Source organism: Etheostoma cragini, chromosome 13 (genome assembly GCF_013103735.1).
Source record: "Etheostoma cragini isolate CJK2018 chromosome 13, CSU_Ecrag_1.0, whole genome shotgun sequence".
NCBI classification, from domain to species: domain Eukaryota; kingdom Metazoa; phylum Chordata; class Actinopteri; order Perciformes; family Percidae; genus Etheostoma; species Etheostoma cragini.
In genome coordinates this window covers 6,475,394-6,500,798 of record NC_048419.1, presented here as the reverse complement: position 1 = coordinate 6,500,798, position 25,405 = coordinate 6,475,394, and the positions used below count along the sequence as shown (strand labels likewise).

The window sequence follows — 25,405 nt, the reverse complement described above, 5'->3', positions numbered from 1 at the left end:
TATGGGGCTCTTATCTGGGCTCAGCTCTTGAGTTTGTCCCAGCGGGTATAGCTCTGATGACTGAGTGGACTCCTTACTTCACTGCCGTACAGGTCATTGGGCTTGATGACACTGTGAAATTTTTTAAGACAGATTTTATTTGGAATTTGCACGTAAGGCTTTTCCAACTCTTTTAGGGAATGCCCTGCCATGTTGATGCGGATATGGTGGATACTACGGTAGGTATAACTCATGCTATGGTCAATGATGTGATTACTTGTGGTAAATTTGTGTGTCTTTTATTGTCTGTAAAGCAACCTTGAGTGTTCAGAAAGGCGCTGTTAAATAAAATGTATTATTATTATTATTATTAAACTGGTGTTGGTTCTCCTGACATCTGGGGCATTTTTGAAAGATCGTAATATTAGTTTTCTTCCTACTATGTCCAACTGTTGCTGTAGTCCTTGTTTAGTTGAAGACAGTATAATTAGGTCATCAGCATACAGAGACTTTACTTTTCTATCTAGGATGTAGAGGCCTGGAGCAGCACACTGACCCAACTCAACAGCAAGCTCATTAGTTTACTGCAGGGTTTTTCCTGGCTAAGAATGGGCCTTTGGCGGGGACAAATACTAGTTAGTGGGGTCTAGGGATCCTCCCCCGGAAGGTTTTAAATCTCAAAGACTTCATTTGCATTGTGATACATTTTTTGTCACAAATTTATGACGAAAGCATCTTTTTTTGAGGTCAAGTAAAACACAAGAGTCTGGTGGCAAGTAACAATTCAAAATATAAAATATATAAATATAACGTTGCCTCCGCAGCTTGTTCAGGGAGTCACGGCAGTGCCGATAAAGTGGTCACAACTCTTGTACGCCTTGCATTAGGTGTTTAAACCAACTTATACAAAAACACAGAACTGGAATACTATTTTAAGTACGAGATGTTTGTAATCACTTATGAAACTGTCTCAGTTCACTAACAGTTTCATAATCTTGACTCAAGAAGCCTGAAGAAGAACGTCAAAAATGTTTTCCTCAAAACACCGAGAATCTACTGGAGTAAATACATTATACTTTATATGTCTATATATTTATATGTACAGTATATACTGTATGTATTGTGTCCTCCCCAGCAGAGGGGATGAGTCTAGGGGGGATAATGGGAAAGATGAGGTATGGGATGTTCTCTGAAGCTTCCAGTAAGGAAGAGGGTGGAAGGACTGTATCCTTGGGCCGTGTCTTTGAGGGTCTTCGCAAAGATCTTCACCTTCTCTTTGTGGAGATGGAGTCAATCATAGACCTCCCAGATGTCAATGGTTTGGTGGGAGGCCAGGCAGATCCTAAGCTGATCCCAGCAGAACCACTCGTGGGACTTGTTCTCCAAGAGGCTGGAATGGGCAGAGCTGGCTGTTGGCAGCTGGCTATATGGGCGTATAGGGAGCTGCCAGGGTGTTGTTGGGCTGGGGGCAGAGCAGAGAGGGTGGGCCAGAGACAAGGTAGGGGTTTTGCACACTGGCAGGGAGAGACTGTGTCTCTGTAGTTGTCATTGTCAGGAGTGCTAAGAGTTGTTCTGTCAGGTGTTGGATTTGCCTGGTGAGGCTCCTTTCTCTACTCTCAGCATGCTCTTTAACTTTGGCTAACTGGAATGATGCACTACTCATTGTCGGTTTTTAGCAACAATATGACTACCCTGCTTTATACTTCTCTTCCATAGATATTACCTCCTGACATTGGGGATGAAGTTTAGGATTGTCAGAATGTCTGTGTTTTTGTTTGAGTGTTTTTCTCAGGTGTCTGCAGTCCCCTTTTCATCCATTGGCGTACAGTGGGGAGAACAAGTATTTTGGTATTTGATTTTGCAGGTTTTCCTACTTCCAAGGCATTTAGGGATCTGTAATTTTTTATCATAGGTACACTTCAACCATGAGAGACGGAATCTAAAACAAACATCCAGAAAATCCCTTTGTATGATTTTTAAATAATTAATTCACATTTTATCTCATGACATAAGTATTTGATCACCTACCAACCAGTAAGAATTCCGGCTCTCACAGACTTTTTTCTTTAAGAAGCCCTTCTGTTCTCCACTCATTACCTGTATTAACTGCACCTGTTTGAACGCATTACCTGTTTAAAAGACACCTGTCCACACACTCAATCAAATAGACTCCAACGTCTCTACAATGGCCAAGAACAGAGAGCAGTGGAAGAAAATCAGGGATAAAATTGTAGACGTGCACATGGCCAGGATGGGCTACAGGACAATAGGCAAGCAGCTTGGTGAGAAGGAAATAACTGTTGGCGCAATTATTAGAAAATGGAAGAAGATAAGTCTCGGGCTCCATGCAAGGTCTCACCTCATGAGGAAAGTGAGGGATCAGTCCAAAACTACACAGCAGGACCTGGTCAATGACCTGAAGAGAGCTGGGACCACAGTCTCACAGAAAACCATTAGTAACACACTACACCGTCATGGAGTAAAATCCTGCAGCGCACGCAAGGTCTCCCTGCTCAAGCCAGCGCATGTCCAGGCCCGTCTGAAGTTTGCCTATGACCATCTATGATCCAGACAAGGAATGGGAGAAGGTCATGTGGTCTGATGAGACAGAAATACTCCACTCGCCGTGTATGGAGAAAGAAGAAGGATTGAGTACCACCCCAAGAACACCATCCCAACGTGAAGCATGGAGGTGGAAACATCATTCTTTGGGGATGCTTTTCTGCAAAGGGGACAGGCCGATTGCACTGTGTTAAGGGGAAGATAGGTGGGGCCATGTATCGCCAGATCTTGGCCAACATCCTCCTTCCCTCAGTAAGAGCATTGAAGATGGGTCGTGGCTGGGTCTTCCGGCGTGACAAGGACCCGAAACACACAGCCAGGGCAACTAAGGAGTAGTTAAGTTCTGGATTTAATTTTCTGGATTTTTGTTTTAGATTCCGTCTCTCACAGTTGAAGGGTACCTATGAAAAATTACAAACCTCTACATGCTTTGTAATCAGGAAAACCTGCACAATTAGCAGTGTATCAAATACTTGTTCTCCCCACTGTAATCTGCGATTCTTTTTATTCTTTAGTTTTGATACATTTGCAACATTGTCCTGTACAGCCTGATACAGGCTAACAGGGTGTAGAGCATCACATTTTCACTACACACCCTTCCAAAAGAAAGAAAGGTTGTGGATGGATTTTACTTTTGGAGACTTGCCTCAACCTGTCCTGAGTCAGGCGTTTCAGAAATGTAACAACAGCAGATTTTCCTTCACATTGTGACGTAATTTGATATGGTAAAATGATGGAAAGAAAATGGTCTAATCCATATTTAATTGTTTGATGACTGATTGTTTTCTGGTAGGCGTCATTGCTATGATTTGTCCATTTATAGGGTTGTTTTGCATAGTTTACAGTTTCTGTCTTTCTAATGTAGAGGGTAAGTTTACCGTGGTCAGATAAGGGTGTTGGGGGGCTGTGAATCCTCCTAGGCAGAAGGGGTCTTGGTCTCTACCGTGCTATTAATGAGCTGATATTATGCTAACAGGTTCATAATTGTATTTAGAGGTTGACCATAGTAGGTTTAAATGGTTTCATTTTCAAAAAACACCATATTTTTGTTGTACTGCACATTTCTGCAGCTCTCTGTTTTATCTACATCTAACTTCTATGCTATCTTTGTAGGGAGTTGCACATGCTCAGTACCTAGGCAAGGACTACTAGCCAGTCAGAAGCAGAGTATGAGGGTGTGCCATGCCAGCAGCTAAGTGAGCATTATACTGTGTGTTACAAAGTGACGCACATTCGTTTCTGAAGTTAAGGCTGGACTCCAATAGAGCTGTTTGGTGAACAGTGTTTTCTGTTGGAGATGGTAAGGCCCTTTGGGGTGGATTGGGCTTTTTTTCTTTGTAAACCTACAACATGCACAAAAAAGATATATAACACAATAAAGGAAATTAAATAAGCAAAAAATAATAATAATATGAGCACTTTAATATAATTTGGTAATATGTACCTGTCTTGGCATAAAGGTCTCTACAGATCAGTATACTTCCCTGGGCTTGGTAGTGATTAATCTCACCTTCAAGAATGGAGAAACTTTTTTCATTATACTAAGGGGATTCTGAAGGGGAGATACAGTGACACAAGCAGGATACCATTTTAGAGTATACCCACTTGTAGGCTACCTTTTATTGTTAAAGGGTAACTACCATTTTTTTCAACCTGGACTCTATTTTCCTATGTTTTTTTCTCTAAGTGACCTAAGGAACAACAATCTTTGACATGGGTTCATAGGGTGTAACGGTACAAAAAATCCTGGTACGGTACGTACCTCGGTTTCAAAGTCACGGTTTGGTTCAAATACTGCTGCCAACTACTACCAATAAATTCTCCAACAAGTGAAGATTTTAAAAGGAAATAACTATAAGCTGTTTTTGCCTGTTCATAAAGGGCTGGTACAGCATACACCTACACATATAAAATGACTACAGTGCGTTACTCGATTAAAACACATTTCGGCCAGTCTTAACTAAATGTCTTAATATTTGTGTGTATTATAGTGCCATTGTTTTGTTTGACTCATAGCTCCCTGTTTGACTAACATTAGTTTGATTCATCCTTCACAAGCAATCTAGCACACAGCAGCAGAGCAAAACATACAGTCTGTAGCTATGTTTCCATCCAAACGTTTTTATCCAAATTAAGTGATATTGAATAAAAAATGCCTTATGGAAACAGTAAAATTCAATGGAATTTCATGAATATCAACTCAAAGGAAATACGTTCGGTCTCATCGGATTTTATCTTGATCAATATGCAATAAACTAATAAATCATGAATGTGATTAAGTTTTAGGTCATTTTATGGTTGCAACCTGCCACAAAACAAAGAAGAAGTTTTAGTTCATTTTCGCCAAGGATTTCCGCTCTGTTTGCACACATGGCGGGTGTCAACAAAGACAGATGGAAGTGGACGGACAAGGAGAAGAGAGACTTTGTAGAGTAAATGGAAACAGCGAGACATGTCTCATATAAGAGTTGTCTTGTAGCGGTGCCGGAGGGAAAAAATAAAAGGGAAGTTGCATCTGCATCATCTTAGCAATGTGTTGCAATGCGTTGTTTTCTTATTCTAGCTTGAAATGTCACTAGAAGCTGGCACATGAACACTGTTAAAACTTGTTGATTAGTAGACGGCGCGATCCATTTTGTCTAGAAAAACTTTGTTTGCAAAAGTCTGTTGAATGTTGTGCAATGCAGTGCAAAAATGAATGGAAAAACCTTAAAATGTCTAAAATAAATTTGATATACCAATTTGATCGCAAAACAGCATGTGACGTCATTACGCACAGGTTTTTATTCGCTTTAAAGCCGTTGGATGGAAACACACTTCCACCAGCTTTATTCACATGTATTTGTATTACTGTAATGTTAGCTAAGTTAGTTATCTAGGTCTCACAATGCAAGACTAAACAGCAGTAGGTCTGCCTAGCTAAATGTCAAACTATAGCCACATGTAAGTATTTTTTAATACTTTGGTTACATTACTGTGTTTTATTATCCTTTGTTCTGTTAGTAAACTCAACAAAATTATAAATGCAACACTTTTTTGCCACCACTTTTTTTACAAGCTGAATTCAAAGGTCTAATACTTTTTCTACGTACACAAAAGGCTTATTACTCTCCAATATTGTTGACAAATCTCTCTAAATCTGTGTTAGTGAGCACTTCTCCTTTGCAGAGATAATCCACCAAACAGTATTATTAAACGGTATTATGATAAACACTATTAAGGCATGTCTTTAATATATCTGCAGGTCAATAATATAATTACCGTAGATCAGTGCTTTCCCCACAGCCCTGTTATATTAACTCACCTACCCCGCCCTATCAATTCCCAATGTGTTCATACTATTTATTATATTAGAGTGAATATTCTTACATTTTCACACACACACACACACACACACACACACATACACACATATTGTTATGCACTGATCAGCTGGCCTTTGCCGGTCTAATCGCATGATAGTGTAACAGAGCTTCACTACCCTTTATTTTGACACCACACCCGGCATTGTATGTCCCCATTATCTGTAACACGTGCTGAAGGCTTGTGGTGCCCCCCCGCAGCACCACAAGTATCCATTTTGTGCCTTTGTACTAAAACTACAAAAAGCCTCAAATCTTAGGATTTATCTTCGATATTGCGTGGTTAGTGAAACCGCTACTCCTTCCCCTCTTCCCTCCCCCGTCCCACACAAACACATGCGCACACACACACACACAGACACGCGTGTGTGTGTGTGTGTGCGCATGTGTGTTGCTTGCTTTTTTGTTTTGCTATAGTTGTAAAAGGTTAATAGAGGTTTAGCGATTGAAGCGTAATTGATTGTTGATCAGTATTTTAAAGAGCATTTCTCTGATTATTTGTACATGTGTTGTAGTACCAGTTGGTTTTACAATTATAAGAGATAAATAATCCAATTCATTCAAATCTGTATGTTTTTTTTTTGAAAGTGTGTTTATTGATTTTCGAGAAAAGATTAGGGAAAGGGGAGAGGAAAAATGGAAAATAAAACCTAACAACGACTACTAAATATACTCAACATAAAGAACACAGCACATCTTGGGTTACAATAACGTTCCATGGTCAGGGTAAGGAGGGATACTACAAACAAAACATCTTAAGATAAAGTTAAATGAATTTGACATCTACAAATCACATACTGATTTTCACAGTGAGGTCTTATAAAATAGCCAGTGTCTATGGGTTCACATTTCTAAGATGATTCGGTATTGGGTCCCATGTCTTGTCAAACTTGTCTCCTCTGTCTTCCTTAAAAAATCTCAGTCTTTCCAGATGCAAATTATTTGATAGTTCTCGCAGCCACAAACAATATGAAGGCACAGAATCCATTTTCCATACATGTAAAATTAACTTTTTTGCAATTACCATCCCAAATTGAATGGCTCTTCTTTCAGGTTCACTGAAGGAGTAGAGGACACTTGCGGCCCCCGAGATTGCTACCAAGGGACAGGGTGCCAGATTCTTGCCAAAAGCCTCAGAAAAAATATTGAAAAATGCACTTCCAATATGAAAAAAGTTTACTACATGCCCAGAAAGAATGTGCTAGATCACCTATCTGGGATTTACATCGGTTGCATACTGGTGAAATATCAGGGTAAAATTTGTGTAACTTTTCTCTTGAATAATACACTCTATGGAGCGTTTTAAACTGTATTAAATTGTGTCTAGTATTAACTTAACACCTTTGCACATTACGTAGACATTCTCAAATCTGTATGTTTAAGAGAACACCATCTAACGGCTGTTTCCCAGACGGATTCTGACATAGTATAAACATATAGCTCCCTGCTCGTGCTACCTGCTATGTGAGCGCTTTCATCAATAAATATATTCCACAATCAGTTATACATCGTGATTTATTCAGAGAAACAAAGCAGTTGTGTAAAATTGTAATGCAAAATATGACATCCACATTCTTAACTATCCGAGCTCACTCCTATCAGGCACCAGCACAGTTTTAAAAGTAGAGTTTTAGCATGGGTATTGTAAAAATAACAAAAACCGTAATGGTGAGCAGGCTGCAATGCAAACACTTCAGTACAAAGTCAATAAAAATTAGTGGCAGTTGTCATCTCAAAGGGCAAAACTTTAGGAAGTAAAACTAAAGGCAGGTTCCTTAGATCAAATTATCAAAACGTTCACTGTAGAAAAACTGAAAGATCATTGCGTCAATAGTATGGAAGAGTGTACATGAGTGCTTTCATGCATGACTGCGTGTCTGTGCACTCACATGAAGAAAACAAGCAGCCATTGAGCCAGCGTGGTCACACTTACGAAAGAGCTGAAAAACACACACACACACACAGAATCCATGAGTAGAAGTCTTGTGATGCACAGACTAAGTTAACAGTTTGAATCTTCAGGACAGGGGGACATGTTGTCCGGTTTGCAGTTACTCTTCTTTATGTGAAATCAGCAAAAGCCAAAAACAGCTTTATTAAATTTATTAGACTCCTATAACTTAAAGAATCTTATGACTAGTGGGTGGAATTTACTTAGATGCAGACAATTTTGGAGGTATGATGAGCATGGATTTGATCCACAGAAGAGCATACTCCTAAACAAAAGGGCTGTTTTTTACTCTTAGCTTCCCAGTCCTTGTGCCTGTTATATATTAAATATACAGAGTATATTTTGTCTGCTCAAATGTTGCTGTTCTATCTGTGTGTGCGTGAGCTCTCCAACTCAATTGTGTGTGAACTAGGGCTGCACAATGAATCTCAATTGTATCGAAATCACAATATGGACTAGTGCAATATCCAAATTGCAGGGGAGCGCAATATTTGTTAATGTCAAAATATGTGCCAAACCATTAAAAACTAAGTGTTGTGGTGGAGCAGAGATGTCCAGGCCGACAAATCGTATCCTACAGACTAAAGAAAAGAATCTGTGTTTGGTACAGAGCCTTGCAAGAATCACACTATAATAATTTTAATTTCTTTCAATGTTTTTAATTTGCAATGGGAATACTGATACAAAAATGATCATTCCCTCCAATATGATGAATTATATCACAATCTCTATCAGTCAAAAATAATTGCAATTATATATTTCCCTCATATCGTGAAGCCCTAGTGTGAACTGAATACCTCAAGTTATTACATCCCGTCTTTGGAGACTAGCCCATTGATGAACTCACCCATAACAGTCCTCTCTTTAGTCTTGGTGGTGTTCAGGAGGAGGCCGTTCCAATGTTGCCAGATTAGTCTGATTTCCGCCAAGAAATTTTTTTGTGTGGGGATTTGGTTGGATACGTAATCTTTATCTGGCAACACCATGTGCTTTATCAAAGGTTTTTGCTCTCTTTGCCTTTGCTGGTGGCTGACATTTCGATGTGACTGCCACTTAGCTGTTGTTTCAGACAGCCCTGACTGTTTGCTCCTGATCAGTGCTGTAACTGATTCAAGTCAATTCAATTTTATTTATAGTATCAATTCATAACAAGAGTTATCTCAAGACACGTTACAGATAGACCACACTCGAGAATTTACAAGGACCCAACAGTTCTAGTAGTTTCCTCCAGAGCAAGCAACAGTGCGACAGTGGCAAGGAAAAACTTCCTTTTAGGCAGAAACCTCGGTCAGACCCAGGCTGTTGGTGGGCAGTGTCTGACGGGCCGGTTTGGGTTCAAATAAAGAGTGGAAATAACAAAAATAGAAAAAATAGTAGTTTGTAGCAGTTCTTTGTAGTAGTTCATGGCATAGCAGGGCACTTTGCGGCATTACAAGGCACAGGAGGACGTAGCTGGGCATCGCAGAGTGTAGCAGATGGACATGGCATCACAGAACATGGAGCGGGACCATGGCGACAGCTGCTTCCATGATTTTGGAGCCTCCCTGATCCGAGGGAACATGCTGGGGAAAAAAGAACATAAGGACTCCGGGGAATGACTCCCCAGAGCTAGGTTAGGTGGTAACTGATGGTTCTTAGGTTCACCTAGCTTGGTTTTCTGAGAAAGTGAACACACACGGAGCATCCAGTTGTACAACAGCCAAATTTTATTAACACTCTTCTACTCCCTCTCTCTCTCAATTCTTACCCAGGGCTCTCTCTTTGCCCTGCTCCGTTCTCCTACGGCACCCATTTAAAGAGGCCCCTACTATGCTTTTGGGGATTTTTCACATCTTTAAGTGTGTTATATGTTTTTTTGTGTATTGGTAAAGGTAGAGGGAGAGCCCTGGGTAAGAAGTGAGAAAGAGAGGGAGAAGAAGAGTGTTAATTAAGTTTGGCTGGTGTACAACTGGATGCTCTGTGTGTGTTCAGCGTTCACTTTCTTTTAAAACCTAGCTAAGTGAACCTAAGAACCATCAGTTAAAGCACTGATCAGGAGCAAACAGTCAGCGCTGTCTGAAACAAAAGCTACAGATGTACAAAAAACACATCAATCCAAATGGAGCTTTCTGTCTTACAGACAGCACTTTTTCCTCACCTGCCTGAACACGGCTCACCCAGATTCCTGTTTGAATTTTATCCATGTGTGGGAGTGGGCATTGGTGCTTCCTGAGCATGCACAGTTTAAATTTGGATGAGGAATCACAACAGAGTGGGCCAGCTAACCAATCACAGCAGACTGGACTTTATCAGGAAGGTGGGCCAAAAGCTGCAGCCATGGGCAGTATGAAAAACATAGTATTTTAGTTGTACAATAAAAAGGTAAATGTGTTCTAGGAGAACCCAATAGTACAAATACAAAATGGAAAAGGAGCATTACAGGAGCTCTTTAAAAGTACTGTTTTAGCACCAGTATTGTAAAAAACTTATTTTCAAACGGTTTTGTAAGTACCCCTCTTTTGACTTTCTGTGTGTTTGTGTGTGTGTGTGTGTGTGTGTGTGTGTGTGTGTTTCAGTGCAGTCTCCAGTGTACGCCCTGGGGTATGAAGACATCTTTAGAACAGCAGGTGGCAGAGCTCAAAGCGAACACTAAGGTCCAATCAACGGTTTCCCAAGATCTAAAGGACAGCCAACTAATTTCAGGTAAAATAATCACCTCTGCGTCTCCCAAACAAAAATGGTGTACACCATGTAAACCTATTTTAAAAGGTTGCTCCGATCACCGATTGCTGGAAGCAGTATTGGTTAAAACCAGTAACCGATCACCGGGTCTATTTGAAGCTTCCTGTTTATCAGGTCATATATTTATGATATATTCATTTTAATAGTCTTAACAACATTGTTTATGTATTAAAATGAACAGAAGATAATGTATTGTGTATTGTCAACTGTTTACTTTTATTGACAGGAAACTGTCAACATTATACTTCCTCTATTGGAAACACACCTTAAACAGCTTAGAGCTAAACAATTAAGCCTTATTTTGAAATAATTTACAAAAGACTTATTGTTAATTTACACAAACTTAAGGTGCACTTAAACCTGAAGTGCAGAGCAAAGAAAACAAAATCACATATCTTGCGATATCAAGATAAAAAGGCATGAGTTGTAAAGTATTTTAGGCTTGTCAATCAAACTATTTATGTTAACTATTATGTTGTATGAGCATTTGGAGAAAAAAATTGAAGTGGTTTTGAAATAAGTAAAGTAAAGTAAAAGTTGACATATTCCAGTCTGTGAATATCCAGAAACATACTTTCCTTTAATTTTAGTCTAAATAATTCTTAATTTCTGCTTTTCTAAGTAAAACATTAGGTATAATTACCTAAAAATTAGGTTTGATAATAAAATAAATTCCCAAAATAATTGTATAACTAAAGTTAATAAGTTAGTGTTACATAGTGTTAAACATTGAAAAAAGTGTTGAAAAACTGACAAAAACGTAAGAAAAAGTTAAAAACATTGATTAAAAAGCTTCATCAAAAGTGTTGATTTTCAAATTTGACAGGAAGACAACTCAATGGTTAAAGCCTTTATCGGCCGATAACGATCAGTAACCGATCAATCGGAGCACCCTTACTCTTTTACAACATAACAGGTTTCGATAATTTCATATCTCAAATCTGTGCATAGCTTAGTCTTGTTTTTCCTCTTTGCAATTTCTCTTCACGTGGCCTGGAATACTCAGGTTTCCAGCTGACTGCTGGGGATGCTGAATTAGTCTTTAATACCTCCTCTCTGACCACAGCAGCGCGGGGGCCTGCAATTAACCATGCCATGGGCTTCTGAGTGCAAGAAACTGGGGACATATGATGCCGCTCACCTGGCGACGGACAACGTCATGGGCTTGGGCTAATCTGTGGGGGTGCTGCTCCACAAGTCTTTGCACAATTACTGCATCCCCCGCCCACAGTAGGAGTGAAAACTTCAGCTCCATTTGTATCATATTGAGCAACAGTCCTGTCACTGTAAGCTACTGACACTCATAAATGTCATCCCTTAAAAACATGGAGAGCCTCACCCGGTTTACGGACACGTTGTCTCAGTTCAAAGGCTCTGAAGAAGGGCCGGAGGCAGTTTCCATTTCCTCCCCCAGGCGGGCTTAGTCCCACTTTGAGGACCATGGATTTCTGAGGATGATAGCTCCGGCTGCACCCACCAGGCAGAACTGGACATCCATGGGGCATTGCCACAGCGGCAGTTTAGGGCATAATGTTGTTTAATGGTTGTGCATGAGGTTGGTGATTGATTACGGGGAAACACGGGTTACTTTGTCTGTCAGCCACACTGTGCTGAAAGCAGTCACTGTCCTCAGAGTTAGCAATGGGGTTTGTTTTTGAAAACTCAGTAATTGGACCACATGGCACTTCATGCCTTGCTTTACTCATCCTTACAGACTCATCTTCATTTAGGAAATGGGTTATGATGTCCATAATTTGTATTTCTTTCACTCGCGCTGTCCGTTTTCACTTCAACATGACCATCGTTTATTTACGTGCATGGAGCAGAGATGGGGACTCGAGTCTGAGACTTGGACTCGAGTTGCACAAACAGTTGACTTCAGACCTAACTTGCAACTCGACCTAAAAGACTTCAGACTTGCCTCAGACTTGATCTTCGAGACTCGTCAAAAACCTGTTTTCATGCAAATATTGCTTTTTAAGTGTAATGAATTTCTATTTTCTTTTATTGTCGCGTATACGTTGGGGAAACTTATATGACAAGCTGCATGTCTCCCGCCCTTTGCCATAATGTGCAATGTAAATGCGCTATGCCTTATGTGCGAGCACCCACATAAAAAAAAATGCATTAACGACAGAGTGCCACCAAGTCTTCCAGAGTTGCGCCTTTTGTCATTCATTTTTATTTCATTAACTTCATAAACAGTGGCAGCAAGCAAACAGATACATGCAAGGTGTGTGCCACCAGGACAAATGATGTCAGATCAACAACGTTGAAGTGTTGTTTGAATTAAGATAAAACAAAGTGTATTCATTTTCAGTACTTCTGGTAAGCGAAATTGTCCAGCTTTGAGTTTGGGAGCTTATGACCTCATAAGGAGCGGTCCATCTGAGCTTTCATCTACTCAAAGAGCAGGATACCTAGGGCTCGGTTTACACCTATCATCATTTCTAGCCACTGGGAGGCCCTAGGCAGGCTAGGGGAACTCATATTAATGTTGAAAAACCACATAAAGTGACATTTTCAAGCAATGGGACCTTTAAGCTAAATATATGTGATTTTCTTGTTCATGCACCCACACTGTAGTATAGAATATACAGTGAAATAAGAAGGATTCGAAGGCTCAGACTGTGTTTTGTACATTAATTTTACCTAAGTTTGAATTTCCCTCCACTGTGATTGTCTACCCGCCCCTGATTGGTTTTACCTCTTTTTCCCTATCTCTTGTATATATAGTCCTTGTCTCCCTTTGTCTTGTGCCAGTTTGTCTTGTCCTGTCCTTGTGGTAGTGTCGTCAAGTGTTCTAGCAAGATCTCCCAGTAACCAGGTTTTGTTTATTGTTTTTATTGTGATTTTGTTCAATCCTCCAAGTGAGCGCGTTCTTTGTTTGCACTTTTTGTCAAGAAAACATGTATGTTAAACTTTCTATTGTTTAGTGAGTTGTGCATTTGAGTCCACAAGTGTCGTGTGAAAGGTTGTTACAAAGACTAATTCTAATCACTTTCTTTGTCTTTTCTCTGTTCATCAGGAGAGGTTCTTGTAGCCGGGAAAAGTGGATCCCCTGAATCAGATGACCGTTGTTCCCTCTCAGCACCTGAAGAGACAGGGGAGACAGAGACAGGAGATGCATGGCTGTCAAACCCAACAAGATGGGCTGCGGTTACTGATGCTTTGGGTGACATGAGAGATGTTGACCCCAGTCAGGAAGAAGATCCACAAGCCCAAAAGCTTGAAACGTATATATTTGGATTAATCCAACGTCGTGCTCTACCCACACGCTCCTCAAAGCCCCGTACCAGCCTGGCACATGATGCCCGAGCTGTCAATGTGGTGAGGCGGAGTAGTTTATGCCACAAGGAGGAGCAACGTTCTCCTAAGCAGGTGTCTGTTCAAGATATCTCTGCTCCATCCCAGTCTTCAGATGGAAGTGCTCCACAGGCTTGCCATAACCTCGATCAGGAGCCTTACCTGGGGTCAGGTTTTACTGAAGATGTCCCACGCCAGTACCACCACAATCTCCAACAAGGTATGCAGCATCCACCAGGGCTATATTGCAGGCCCAGGCAGGCTTCCATGATTAACACTTCCTGCTCAACATTGCTGGACTATCCATCTGGCAGAGTGCTGCAAGCCCACCCAGACTCTAGCAATAGTGAGCCTGATTCACCCCAACATTTCCACAACTACCCTTCACCACCAGCTATGTCAAAACCTCATCAACCACTTACAATTGATGAGCAGCTGGTCAACGCAGAGTATATTCCAGCCCAGCCTTGCCGAGCCTCCACCAGAGCTTATGCCCATCACCACTCCAACCCCCACAAGGGGACTGAGGTGCCCAAACCCAACCGAAGTACCTATTCTCCGGAAAGAAGCCATCATCAAGAGCAGCAGCCCGCAACCTCTCAGATCCAACCTTCCAGATCCCGAGGGGGCCCAAGGAAGTGTCGCTCAAATGAAGACAAAAATGGTGCCGGCAGGAAACCAGGGAAGAAGGCATGCAGGTCTCAGTCTGAGAACAGCTTGCAAAGGGTTCCAGAACGCAAGTACAATACAGTAGAGAGGGATGGTGGAGGAAGTGGAAGCGGTGGAAGGGGAAGCCGCAGTAGTCAGTCCAGGAGCAAGAAACAGCACCAAGGTGGAAGCTGTCGCCGCTGGCAGTCCACCCTGGAGCTCAGTCCAGACGAGGCCGACCAGCTACCTATGCAGGTACCCGTGCAAGGCTCTTCAGCTTCAAATCAAAGGGACAGTTGTGCAAGGCGCACACGCAAATCTCGCCCTACACATGCATCATATGCCTATCAACACCAGTCCCAACATCCTCAGCACATGGAGTACCAGTTAGACAGGGACCAAGTACCACTGCGTCAGCCTAGTGAGGACTACCCTCACCCACGACTGGGTGAGTCTGAGTCCAGCATGAGCGAGGCTGACTCTCCAGATTCTAGCTCTTTGTCCAGTGATTCAGATGAGAGTGGTGGTCTGGTTTGGCCCCAACAACTACCCCCTCAACTTTCCCTTCCATCACCTTCTGCCCCACCTGGGGCACCTCTGCAGCCCAAGGCTTTCATCAAAATTAAGGCTTCACATGCCCTTAAGAAGAAGATCCTACGCTTTCGCACTGGTTCACTGAAAGTAATGACCACTGTATAAAGTGGAACACTGGCCAACCTAAAAGAACATGAACTGCAGAGCTTTGATATATCATGGACTACAAACTCTAGAGAATATAAAAATCACTTTATATGTTAAAGTTCTATGATCTTGGCTGTCTGAATGGATTGGATGGTTTAGAATAGCTTAACAAGCAATGAAGGGGCCTGTTTGTTAGGATCTCCGGATACAAAGTAAATGATTCAAAATCATCACTAACACTGCTTAACCGAAATGACTTACAATATATAAACCAATACTTATTCACTTTCAAGCTCTCATCTAATTTTACATAGTTGGGCATCAAAATAACACCTCATTTAGAAACTATAGCACTAACAAACTATGAAGTAATAATAAACTTAGTAAATACATCTATAGAAAGGTGGAATACTTTACCTATAGCCATGATAGGGACAATAAACAAATTTAACACATTGTCTAAATTCACGTATTTATATCAAAGTATCCTTCTCACGCCACATGCAGGAATGATTAATAAACTCACAAGGAAATTTGTATTAAAAACAGAAATGCAATCTGCTTATCTCTGCTGTATTTTCCATTTGATCCGGGGGGGGGGGGGGCTGAAATGTATAAATCTTTATTGGTACTATTTAGCAACACAATTGAGAAATATAATCTATTTTTCTTCTGGAGATGCTCCTTCATGGGTGGACATGGAATTGTGCTCCTTTAATGTACCACTGCATATGTACCTGTATTCAGCTAAGCTGAAATACTTCAGAACACATACTGCTCACCCTATAGTTCTTAATATGATTCAAATATGGTACTGTATGAGGTGAAGGTAAATATGTTGACATAAAATTGAAAATTGTAATTGCAGTGAAAAAATAATAAAAACATTGTAAAAGCAGGCATTGAAGAAAAGGCCATCACCATATTAGCTGTATTAAAACTGGGAGTTAAAATTTGTAGTTAAACTATACGGTGGCCTTTGGGGAGCACACTTTTGGGTGACAATGACTTATCAAGATACATTACAGCTACAAGTGTATGCACTAAACATGATTTACCCAATAATACTTATACTTATCAACAGGCATTGTTGTAACAAACAGCCAAAAATAGTCTATAAACCAAGCATCAGGCCGTCTTTGAGATTTCACGGGAGCAACAGTTAAAGTTACCCAGGCTACCAAACAATACCATAACTCTTCCATTTAATTAAGCTTGCATCCTTAACAAAAAGCCATTTATATCGGCTCTACCAGTCTCTCCACTGCTGACTGTTCCAATTCAACAGGAGAGAGGAACAGGAGGGGTTAGGTTCGTGGCCGGCCTCCGACAAACTGTTACCATCACTATCTTCTTGCCATGGCTGTATGATGCAGAATAGATTGCAAAGACTTTGCGTGCTGATTATTGGCCTCCAATGTTGTTGTTTTTTTCACAAATCTTTAGAATCTTTAGAGTTAACGTGTACTAAACACGAGTTCAATTTGCACCGGAGCTTAGATGCTTATGACAAGGATAGCATGTATAGTTATCTTTATTAAAGTAAATATGGTTTAAATCGCCATCATGCATGAATGAATATTTTTGCAATTTTAAACATAATCCACGAGGATCACATTACACAAAACTGAAATTGCACGTGAAAAATGACACATATAATGACGTCAATATTTTTAGAGACATTTCACAAATCACGTTTTCAGGGGAGCCCATGTCATAAGGGGAGACAAACTCTGTGTGAAATTGTATATTTGTGTAACATTTTACTAAAAGCTTTATATGGATGACTCATGTTTTGTCAATGGGTACCATCTTTGGCCATATTGGCCCCTAAATATCCCCACCCATTTACCCATCTACATGCACATACCTACTGATAGAGTATGCCATGCTGTCATTGTCTTTAAGGTCACGGTGAACTGTATTTCATTTCATCATTTTAATTTCCAACTGGGCACAGATTAATCTCCAATATAACCAATTGTAAGGAACAATGGGCCTAATGCAAGACAATTTTTCTATTCTTATCCTAAATTCTTCTTACTTTTGTGTGGCTTGTTCATAGGGGGTTTTAAGACTACGATTCACCAAACTGTCTTAACCACAAATACTTTGTTTTAACCTGACAAATGCCACCTGTTCATAGTAGCTGTGTATTTTCTTGGATTTGATCATGAGCATAGCCATCTCTTTGCATGTAGAGATATCTGTTCTTTAAAAAGTATGTTTTGGTTGACATGTTGTCATTTCAAATATGTCCTTATTTAAAATAAGGAACCTTTGTCTCAATGTTTTTCATACCTTTTTTATTTATCCTATGTTAAGCAAAAGAGATATTTGGCTATTTTAAATCCCACTTTGTGTTATGGTTGTGTGGGCAGTGTGTGACAATGAAGAGTGTTTGGCTTTCCTCTGTGGTGCCAATGTTTTAAACACACTGTCCACACAAAGATGACATACCTGGTTAAATATCAACAAAGCAACCCTTTACATCATGCTTTAATTAAATAGTACGACAACTTAAAGCGCCATATAATGCTCATTTTCAGGTTTATAATTGTATTTTGAGGTTGTACCAGAATAGGTCTACTTGGTTTCATTTTCAAAAAACACCCTATTTTTATTGGACTGCACATTGCTGCAGATCTTGTTTTCACCTTGTGTGTTGAGCTCTCTGTTTTAGCTACAGAGTGAGCATCTCACTTCTATACTATCCTTGTTGGGAATAGCACATGCTCAGTAAGTAATCACATTAGCTGGGAGACTTCTTCTAAACGATAGCCACTTGTGGAATACCTGCAGAACAGGGACATGGAAGTAGTTCTTTTGTAGATTAGGGTCAACTGGTGTGTGCTGTAGCAGTGTTTTGCCATTGACAACGAGCTCACATGCTAGTGCTATGTGTGTCTCGGCTGGTGACGTAGAAAGCCGTGGAGATTCTGAACAGCTCACCTGGAGACTGAAGGCAGAGGACATTCAGAAACCTGTATCTCACTCAAAACAGCATGGATGTTTGTTTTTTACAAGTTTGTATGTTTGTGGAACCACCAGAGACACAAAGTAACACCCCAAATCCCAGAAAAAAAGTGATTATACTATGGGCACTTTAAGGCAAACCTCAAAAAAGCGAATGTTTTCTACATGTTTTCTTCATAAACATACAGCTATGTTTATATACAGACGTTTGTTGTGGGTGGAAGTAAGTGTATTTGTTGGACTTGAGGAAATTTGACCAAAGTATATAAAAGGAGTAGTTGTGAAGGAGTAGATTGTTTTTACGTTGAAAATGCTTGCGAGACACATTATCTTGAATATTTAGTTGAGCTAGTTAATTGACTTTCAGCTGAAAAGAAGTAGGTGAATCTTTGTCAAATGACTGTTCCAGCAAGGAATCGCAGTAGCAAGATTTGAATCTTCTTTATAATATTTTGGAGAGATCAATTATCTCACTCTCAGAGTCAAATTATTGTTGAAGGTCCCATGGCATGAAAAGTTCACTTTATGCGTTTTTTTTAACATTAATATGAGTTCCCCCAGCCTGCCTATGGTCCCCCAGTGGCTAGAAATGGTGATAGGTATACTCCGAGCCCTGTGTATCCTGCTCTGCCTTTGAGAAAATTAAAGTAAGGGACATAAGAGACAAGGTTACCTCCCCTTTCTCTGCTTTGCCCGCCCAGATAGTTTGGCCCACCCATGAGAGAGAGACATCATGGCTTTCAAATGAGCAAAGTGGCAGTTGGTCAAGCCCACACCCCCAGCCTCCACCTTGCCCCCCCCCCTCTTTTCAAAAGTTACAGCCACAGAAATGGCACATACTAAGGAAAGCTCATTGTGGGACTGGTTCTAGTGGCGTAATTCTGCACCAAGGCTGAATGTTTGATAGGAAACTTCAGATACAATATTAGGGGACCACTTAGGTCTATATAAATGACACTTCAGATACAGTACTAGGGGACCACTAAGGTCTACATAAAAGAGACTTCAGATACAGTATTAGTGGACCACTAAGGTCTATATAAAAGATACTTAAGATACAGTATCAGGTGACACTAAGGTCTGTATAAAAGCATCCAAAGAGCACCATGTCATGGGACCTTTTTTTTTTAAACCGTTAAGTAGCTAATTACAGTTTCCAGTGTTTTAATGTTAATAGTGGTCTACTGGCAGACTAATATAATGTGCCTTCCCAAAGAATTTAACAATACAATGTCACTTTAAGTATACGACAGTATTATCATTTAAAGTGCACTAGCCAAATATATGCTTTTTTGTATGAAATGTACATGAGAAAATGTATTAACGAAATAAAAGTATGTATCGTTTTTTTCTAACATCCAATTCCATCCGCTTGTCCGGAGTCAGATCGAATGGGGGAGCAGTTCCAGCAAGGGACCCCAAACTTCCCTTACCCGAGCCACATTAACCAGCTCCAACTAGGAGATCCCAACGAGTTCCCAGGCCAGGTTGGAGATATAATCCCTCCACCTAGTCCTGGGTCTTCCCTAAGATCCTTCTCGCAAAAATCACACTATGAATCAATTTAATTTTTTATATTTTTATATTTTTATTTAAAATAATGATAAAAAATGATCATTCCCTCCCATATTGGGAATTATCTTGCAATCACAATGTCAGTCAAAAATAATCGCAATTAGTTAATTTCCTCATATCGTGCAGCTTTACTGCAAACCGATCCAGAAGGGATGTAAATAGAAATTTTGTGCAGCCAGGGGCTCGAGGGAAAAAAAGGCCTATCCATCCATCCATCCATCTTCATCTGCTTATCCGGTATCGGGTCGCAGGGGCAGCAGCTCCAGCAGGGGAACCCAGACCTCCCCCTCCCGAGCCCCACGAAGCCAGGTTGGAGAAATAATCTTTCCACCTAGTCCTGGGTCTTCCCCGGGGCCTCCTCCCAGGTGGACATGCCTGGAACACCTCCCTAGGGAGGCGCCCAGGAGGCATCCTTACCAGATGCCCGAACCACCTCAACTGGCTCCTTTCAATGCGAAGGAGCAGCGGCTTTACTCCGAGCTCTTCTTGGATGACTGAGCTTCTCACCCTATCTCTAAGGGAGATGTCAGCCACCCTCCTGAGGAAACCCATTTTGGCCGCTTGTACCCTGGATCTCGTTCTTTGAAGTATTACCCAGCCTTCATGACCATAGGTGAGGGTAGGAACGAACACTGACCGGTAGATCAAGAGCTTTGCCTTCTGGCTCAGCTCTCTTTTCATTACAACGGAAAAAACAGCCTAGTAGGTAATAAATAATTGTATATTTGAAATTTAGACAAAACGTTATTAATATTATAATAATATTAATATTATTACATTAACTCTGACTACCTTACCAATTTATTTTATTACGCAATTGTTTATATTGCGTTGTAAACACTCAACAAAAGAATCCCTTCACACACACTTTTTGGTATTCACCTCCTCGGTCCTATGTCCCACGTCCTAACTTTCTCCTGAACTGGATCCAACGTGTTAACAGGTGACAGGGACCCGGCAACTCTCTTTCACCCAAAGGATGACACAAGATCTTGGGCCAGTTTCATGCATGTGCAATAAGGCCGTGGACCCAGAACTGCAGTTAGCAATGTTTAGTGTGGCATGAAGAGATCCCGGTCTCCCTCAGTCCCCCACCCTCGCTCTGGCCTTTACAGCATTGCTAGCGAGACGCCTTATTCGGTGATCCTGGAAGTCTCACCTGCACACGTCGTCTGTTCTCGCCAGTCCCCAGGGGAGGGAGGGGGGGATGAGGTGGAATGATTGTTAATGTTTGTCTTTCTTGTTTGTTCTGAAGAAACCAACAGAAAAAATTGAATAATAATTAAGTTATCTGCATGTACTGTCGATGTGAACCCAGTAGTTTACCCACCATAATTATGTCTTCTAGTGCTACTCATATTAGAAAAACTACCAGTTGAGTTCTAGTACCAGTGAACCACATACCTTATAAAACCTTTTCTGTCTGTTAAAGTAATTGAGCTCTTACATTGTGTGTGTGTGTGTGTGTGTGTGTGTGTGTGTGTGTGTGTGTGTGTGTGTGTGTGTGTGTGTGTGTGTGTGTGTGTGTGTGTGTGTGTGTGTGTGTGTGTGTGTGTTTGTGTGTGTAAGGGGATTTCAATGGGCTGGGCGGTTTTATGGCATTAGGATTGAGTCCCGGCTGCCTTAGTTCATTTGGGTGGAAAAGAGGGAAAGAGAGAAAGGAGAGAAAAAGAAGATGGAAAAAAGAGGAGGAACTGCTCATACAACCTCTGCTTCCATGGGAAATCACAAAACCTCTTGTGTCTGCAACATTTGAAGCTCTTTTTTAGTCCGACTATGTCAGTTTTTCCCAACATTTTCATTCTTATATCCATCCCCTAACCTCTTCATCCCTCCATCTGTTAGTAGTTAGAAGAAACATGCTCCCTTCAGGGCCAGGAACCTGTAGTATTTCCTGCTCTGCCAGAGAGCAAGGGGGAGAGAAGCAAGGGAGGAGGAGGAGACAAAGGGGAGAACAGAGAGGCACTGAGTCTGAAGAGGAAACCCACACAGAGAAAAAGAAACAGAGAGACGTTTAGAGGGAGAGGGGGGGGGAGGAGGTTGAATGAAGGCCTCATGCGCATACATCTGGCTTTGATTTGCCAGACAGAGAGGGTGATGGTGAGAGAGGGAGAGGAGACAGAGGGGCTTTTATTTTTGGCACATTGGGGGATACGGAGTGATTGACCTATTTTTTTTTTCTCCTTCGTCCACTTAGATCTTTCCTTTTTACACAATTCATTCACATTTCAAACCTCTGGAAGCAGCTTTTTTATTCTGCTGTCTCTGTAGACAAAGATGCAGGAACGCAATCTGGGTGCGGCCCACTTCATTCTCTGTCCTTGTTCTCGCTCCATTCACCTCTGTTAGCCTCAAGTGGCAATGGATGGACCGTACCGCCCTGTCACTGTCTTCCTCTTCTGAAAAACCACAACTGAGAAGTGAGCATGGAGGTGTGTCAGCCATCACTGGTTACTCATCCTTTTTTCTGGACACACGTTGGGATGTTGCTTTTAGGGTGTCGGTTTATTCAACTGTGTACATTTGAGGCCCAAAGTTTGAAAAATATATTTAATCCTGGTGCTTGTGGGCATGTATCCTTTAAACAAAGATCATTTACAATTATAGCTCTTAAACTACTGACTTTTCCGCAAGGTTTAAAGGCACAGTCTTCCAATGGCCTTGCATTTTATAGACTGCAGCAGTTGATGTTTGGTTGTAGGATTCATATTAAAACCGGTCTTGGGGCGGCCTATAGCTCACTGAGTAAGTGCGCTCGCCCCAGGTTGGCTGAGTTCTGCAGCGGGTTCAAATCCAGCCTGCGGCCCTTTGCTGCGTGTCACTCCCCCTTTCACATGTCTATCCACTGTCTCGTTCCAATAAAGGGAAAAAAAACTGAACAAATAATTGAAAAAAAAAAACGGTCTTGAGGACTTTAGAAAAAACAGTCGCTCAGTGTTATTGTGCTCTCTCCAAACTCTGCAAAATGTGAAGAAACCAGTGGCGGCCAAATGAACCCTCGTATCGCCTCACAACGCCTCCTGAACCATTTTTTTTACTTCCTAAACCCACTAGATAGAGCTCACTGTTCAGCGAAGGGTTGAAAGTGAACTGAATGACTATTCCCTGAGCCTCTAGCTCACCCAGTTCAGCATGCACTCCATGTAAGCTGAGTCCTCTGCAGCGGCCCGGGTTTGAGTCCAACCTGTGGCTCTTTGCTGTGTGTCACCCCCCACGTCTCCCATTTCCTGTATCCCAGATATTTTGTCAATTAAAAGCCATTAACAAGCTGCAAACAGGGCTGCAATTTGCATCAGATTATTATTCTAAGTTATTGTTCCAACATTATGGAAAGGATCCCTACAGAGTAAAAAGTGAGGTCCTTTTGTTGAACATGAAACAGTTTAAAAGATCACCATCCCCAAACCCATTATTTAAATAAATAGTACTTTAAGTGTATAGAGTCAGCAGGTTGTAAATGGATGAATTAGGGAAGCTACTGTTTGCTAAACTAAGAACAACTGTTTCAGGCGGTGTATAGGTGAGATCTGTTTTTTATTGAAAGAGGATTGTAAGCCTCTGGTGGCCATGATAGCACTGGACATCATGCTGGTATGTGTGGCTCTGCTCCCCTCTAGAGGCTAGGTGCTGTAATCACATGGATCGGGTCTCTTATTGATTTTTTTTTTTTTTTTTTTGGGGGGGGGGGGGGGCCCTATTTAGCACTGGGGTGAAATGAGAAGCTACAGACCTGTTTGACTTGCTAAGTTGACAATGCTGTTGTAGAATGCAAAAAGATTTTGTTAGATGAGTAAATGAATGAAAAGATAAACATTATTAACTTTATAAGATCAACGTCTTTATTTTCAAGACATGCAAATGACTTGGTCACTTTGTAACATGTTTTGACAGTGCTGTAAGCTGGATGCTCAGGCCAACACATAGAAAAAGTAGTCTGCATATAATGGCATATAATAATAATAATAATAATAATAATAATAATAATAATAATAATAATAATAATTAATTAATTACATTTATATAGCGCTTTATCATAGACACTCAAAGCACTTCAGGGGGGGGAATACCTCTCTAACACCAATGTGTAGCACCCACCTGGGTGATGCACAGCTTTACGACGTTAGACGCTCACCACAAATTTGCTTGGTAGAGAGGGAGGGGAATGTGTTTTTAGTGGGGAAAACCGGAGCACCCGGAACGAACCCACACTCGGTATATAATGATGCAACGAGGCTGCTGCTTTGATTCCCCAGATGGCACAGTGCCAGCCAATTGTGTGGTAATGCTGGTGTTTCTACATGTGAGACACTATTGAGGCAATTAATGTATAAATGTATGTGTTGTTTGGATGAGTCATAAAATAGTATCATAGAGGCTCTACTAAGTCCTACGAAAAGCTGCTTTTGATTTTCTTTTGAACTGGCATGAAAGCTTGCACACAAATTCTTAAAATGATAGATGTATTTTATTTTGTGTGTATGCATATTTATTTATATATATTTCATTGATGTATTTCTTGCTATGGACCTACCTGAGAGTGTGAAATCCATCTTCATAATTCAGGGCATGTGTTCAGTCACGGCGAGGTCCAGTGATCTCCACTCAGGGCAATCACTACGCACTGTCCCCCTGTCCTCACTGAGCTGCAGCCGAGCCAAGTGGCAAAATGGCGTCTGTGACTGGAGTTGCCGCTGCTGCAAAGCATTTGTGCAACTTTCTCAGTTTGTGCATGTCTTTTTCGTTGACTAACACAACTTGGCCTGCAAATGATCTTATCCCCATTCTTGCTTTAGACCCGTGACATTACAGGCCTTTGGCCCTCTTCCAGATAAACTGAAACCAGCGTCTTGTCCTACTGTTCTTAGGGATTTCACTTTCAACAGTTGCATTTCCCACCTTTTTTAAACATGCGTTGTGGAACCAGCACTGAAAAAGCTCAGTTTTGGATTCAGTCAGGTTTCTGCATTAAGAATTCTACTTAAAGTCTTTAGTGACTATTTGAATCTCAGCTGGCACTGGGGAACACACAGTTTTAATCCTATTAGACTAAGTTTTCTCATCTGCCTCCATCATTTCCTCAGACTGCGTCAAAGCAGATCACAGAGTGCCATTACCAGTGGGTTTTTTGACGGTTATTTTTTTCTATAATTAATTAATTGTAAGGAACACATTATTTCGACAGCCGTAGTTTAAATACAGATTCAGTGCAACATTAGCAAGAGTTTAAAATAACTAGCCTTAGTTGGCCCATAATGCTGCTCTTTGGTGTCAGGGCACCTGCATGTACAGTTCCGTGTGTGTGAGTGTGTGTGTGTGTTTGTGTGTGTGTGTGTGAGTGTGTGTGTGTCAGAGTAGAGGTATCTGTTGTAAGAGCTACCCAGACTGAACTGGTAGTACATGAGGGAAACGTGCATATAGAAGAACATAACACAGGAGTTCTACATTGGTCTCTTCTCTTTACTGTACATTTCTCATCCCTCACTCATTTGAATCCATCTGGAAATAGAGCAGCATGTACTATTTATTGATGTTTCATCATAGTCAAGTCAACAAAGCATAAAATGATGGAAATTCATTTGTGGGAAGTTATCACTGAAATTCTCGACAAACAGCAATCATACAGCTATTACTATAGTACCTGACC

At 41.0% G+C, this 25,405-nt stretch overlaps 1 protein-coding gene across 2 annotated transcripts in view; it reads left to right on the top strand.

The window, feature by feature from the left end:
• LOC117955776 (dapper homolog 3-like) overlaps window positions 1–15,342 on the top strand; it is a 30,163-nt gene extending 14,821 nt beyond the window's left edge. For both annotated transcript variants that reach the window (XM_034890475.1, XM_034890476.1), the window contains 2 exons: window positions 10,410–10,536; window positions 13,604–15,342. In XM_034890475.1, coding sequence (XP_034746366.1) covers window positions 10,410–10,536; window positions 13,604–15,228 — 1,752 coding nt within the window. In that variant the 3' untranslated portion in view covers window positions 15,229–15,342. The remainder of the gene's footprint in view (window positions 1–10,409; window positions 10,537–13,603) is intronic.
• Window positions 15,343–25,405: the final 10,063 nt, after the last annotated feature.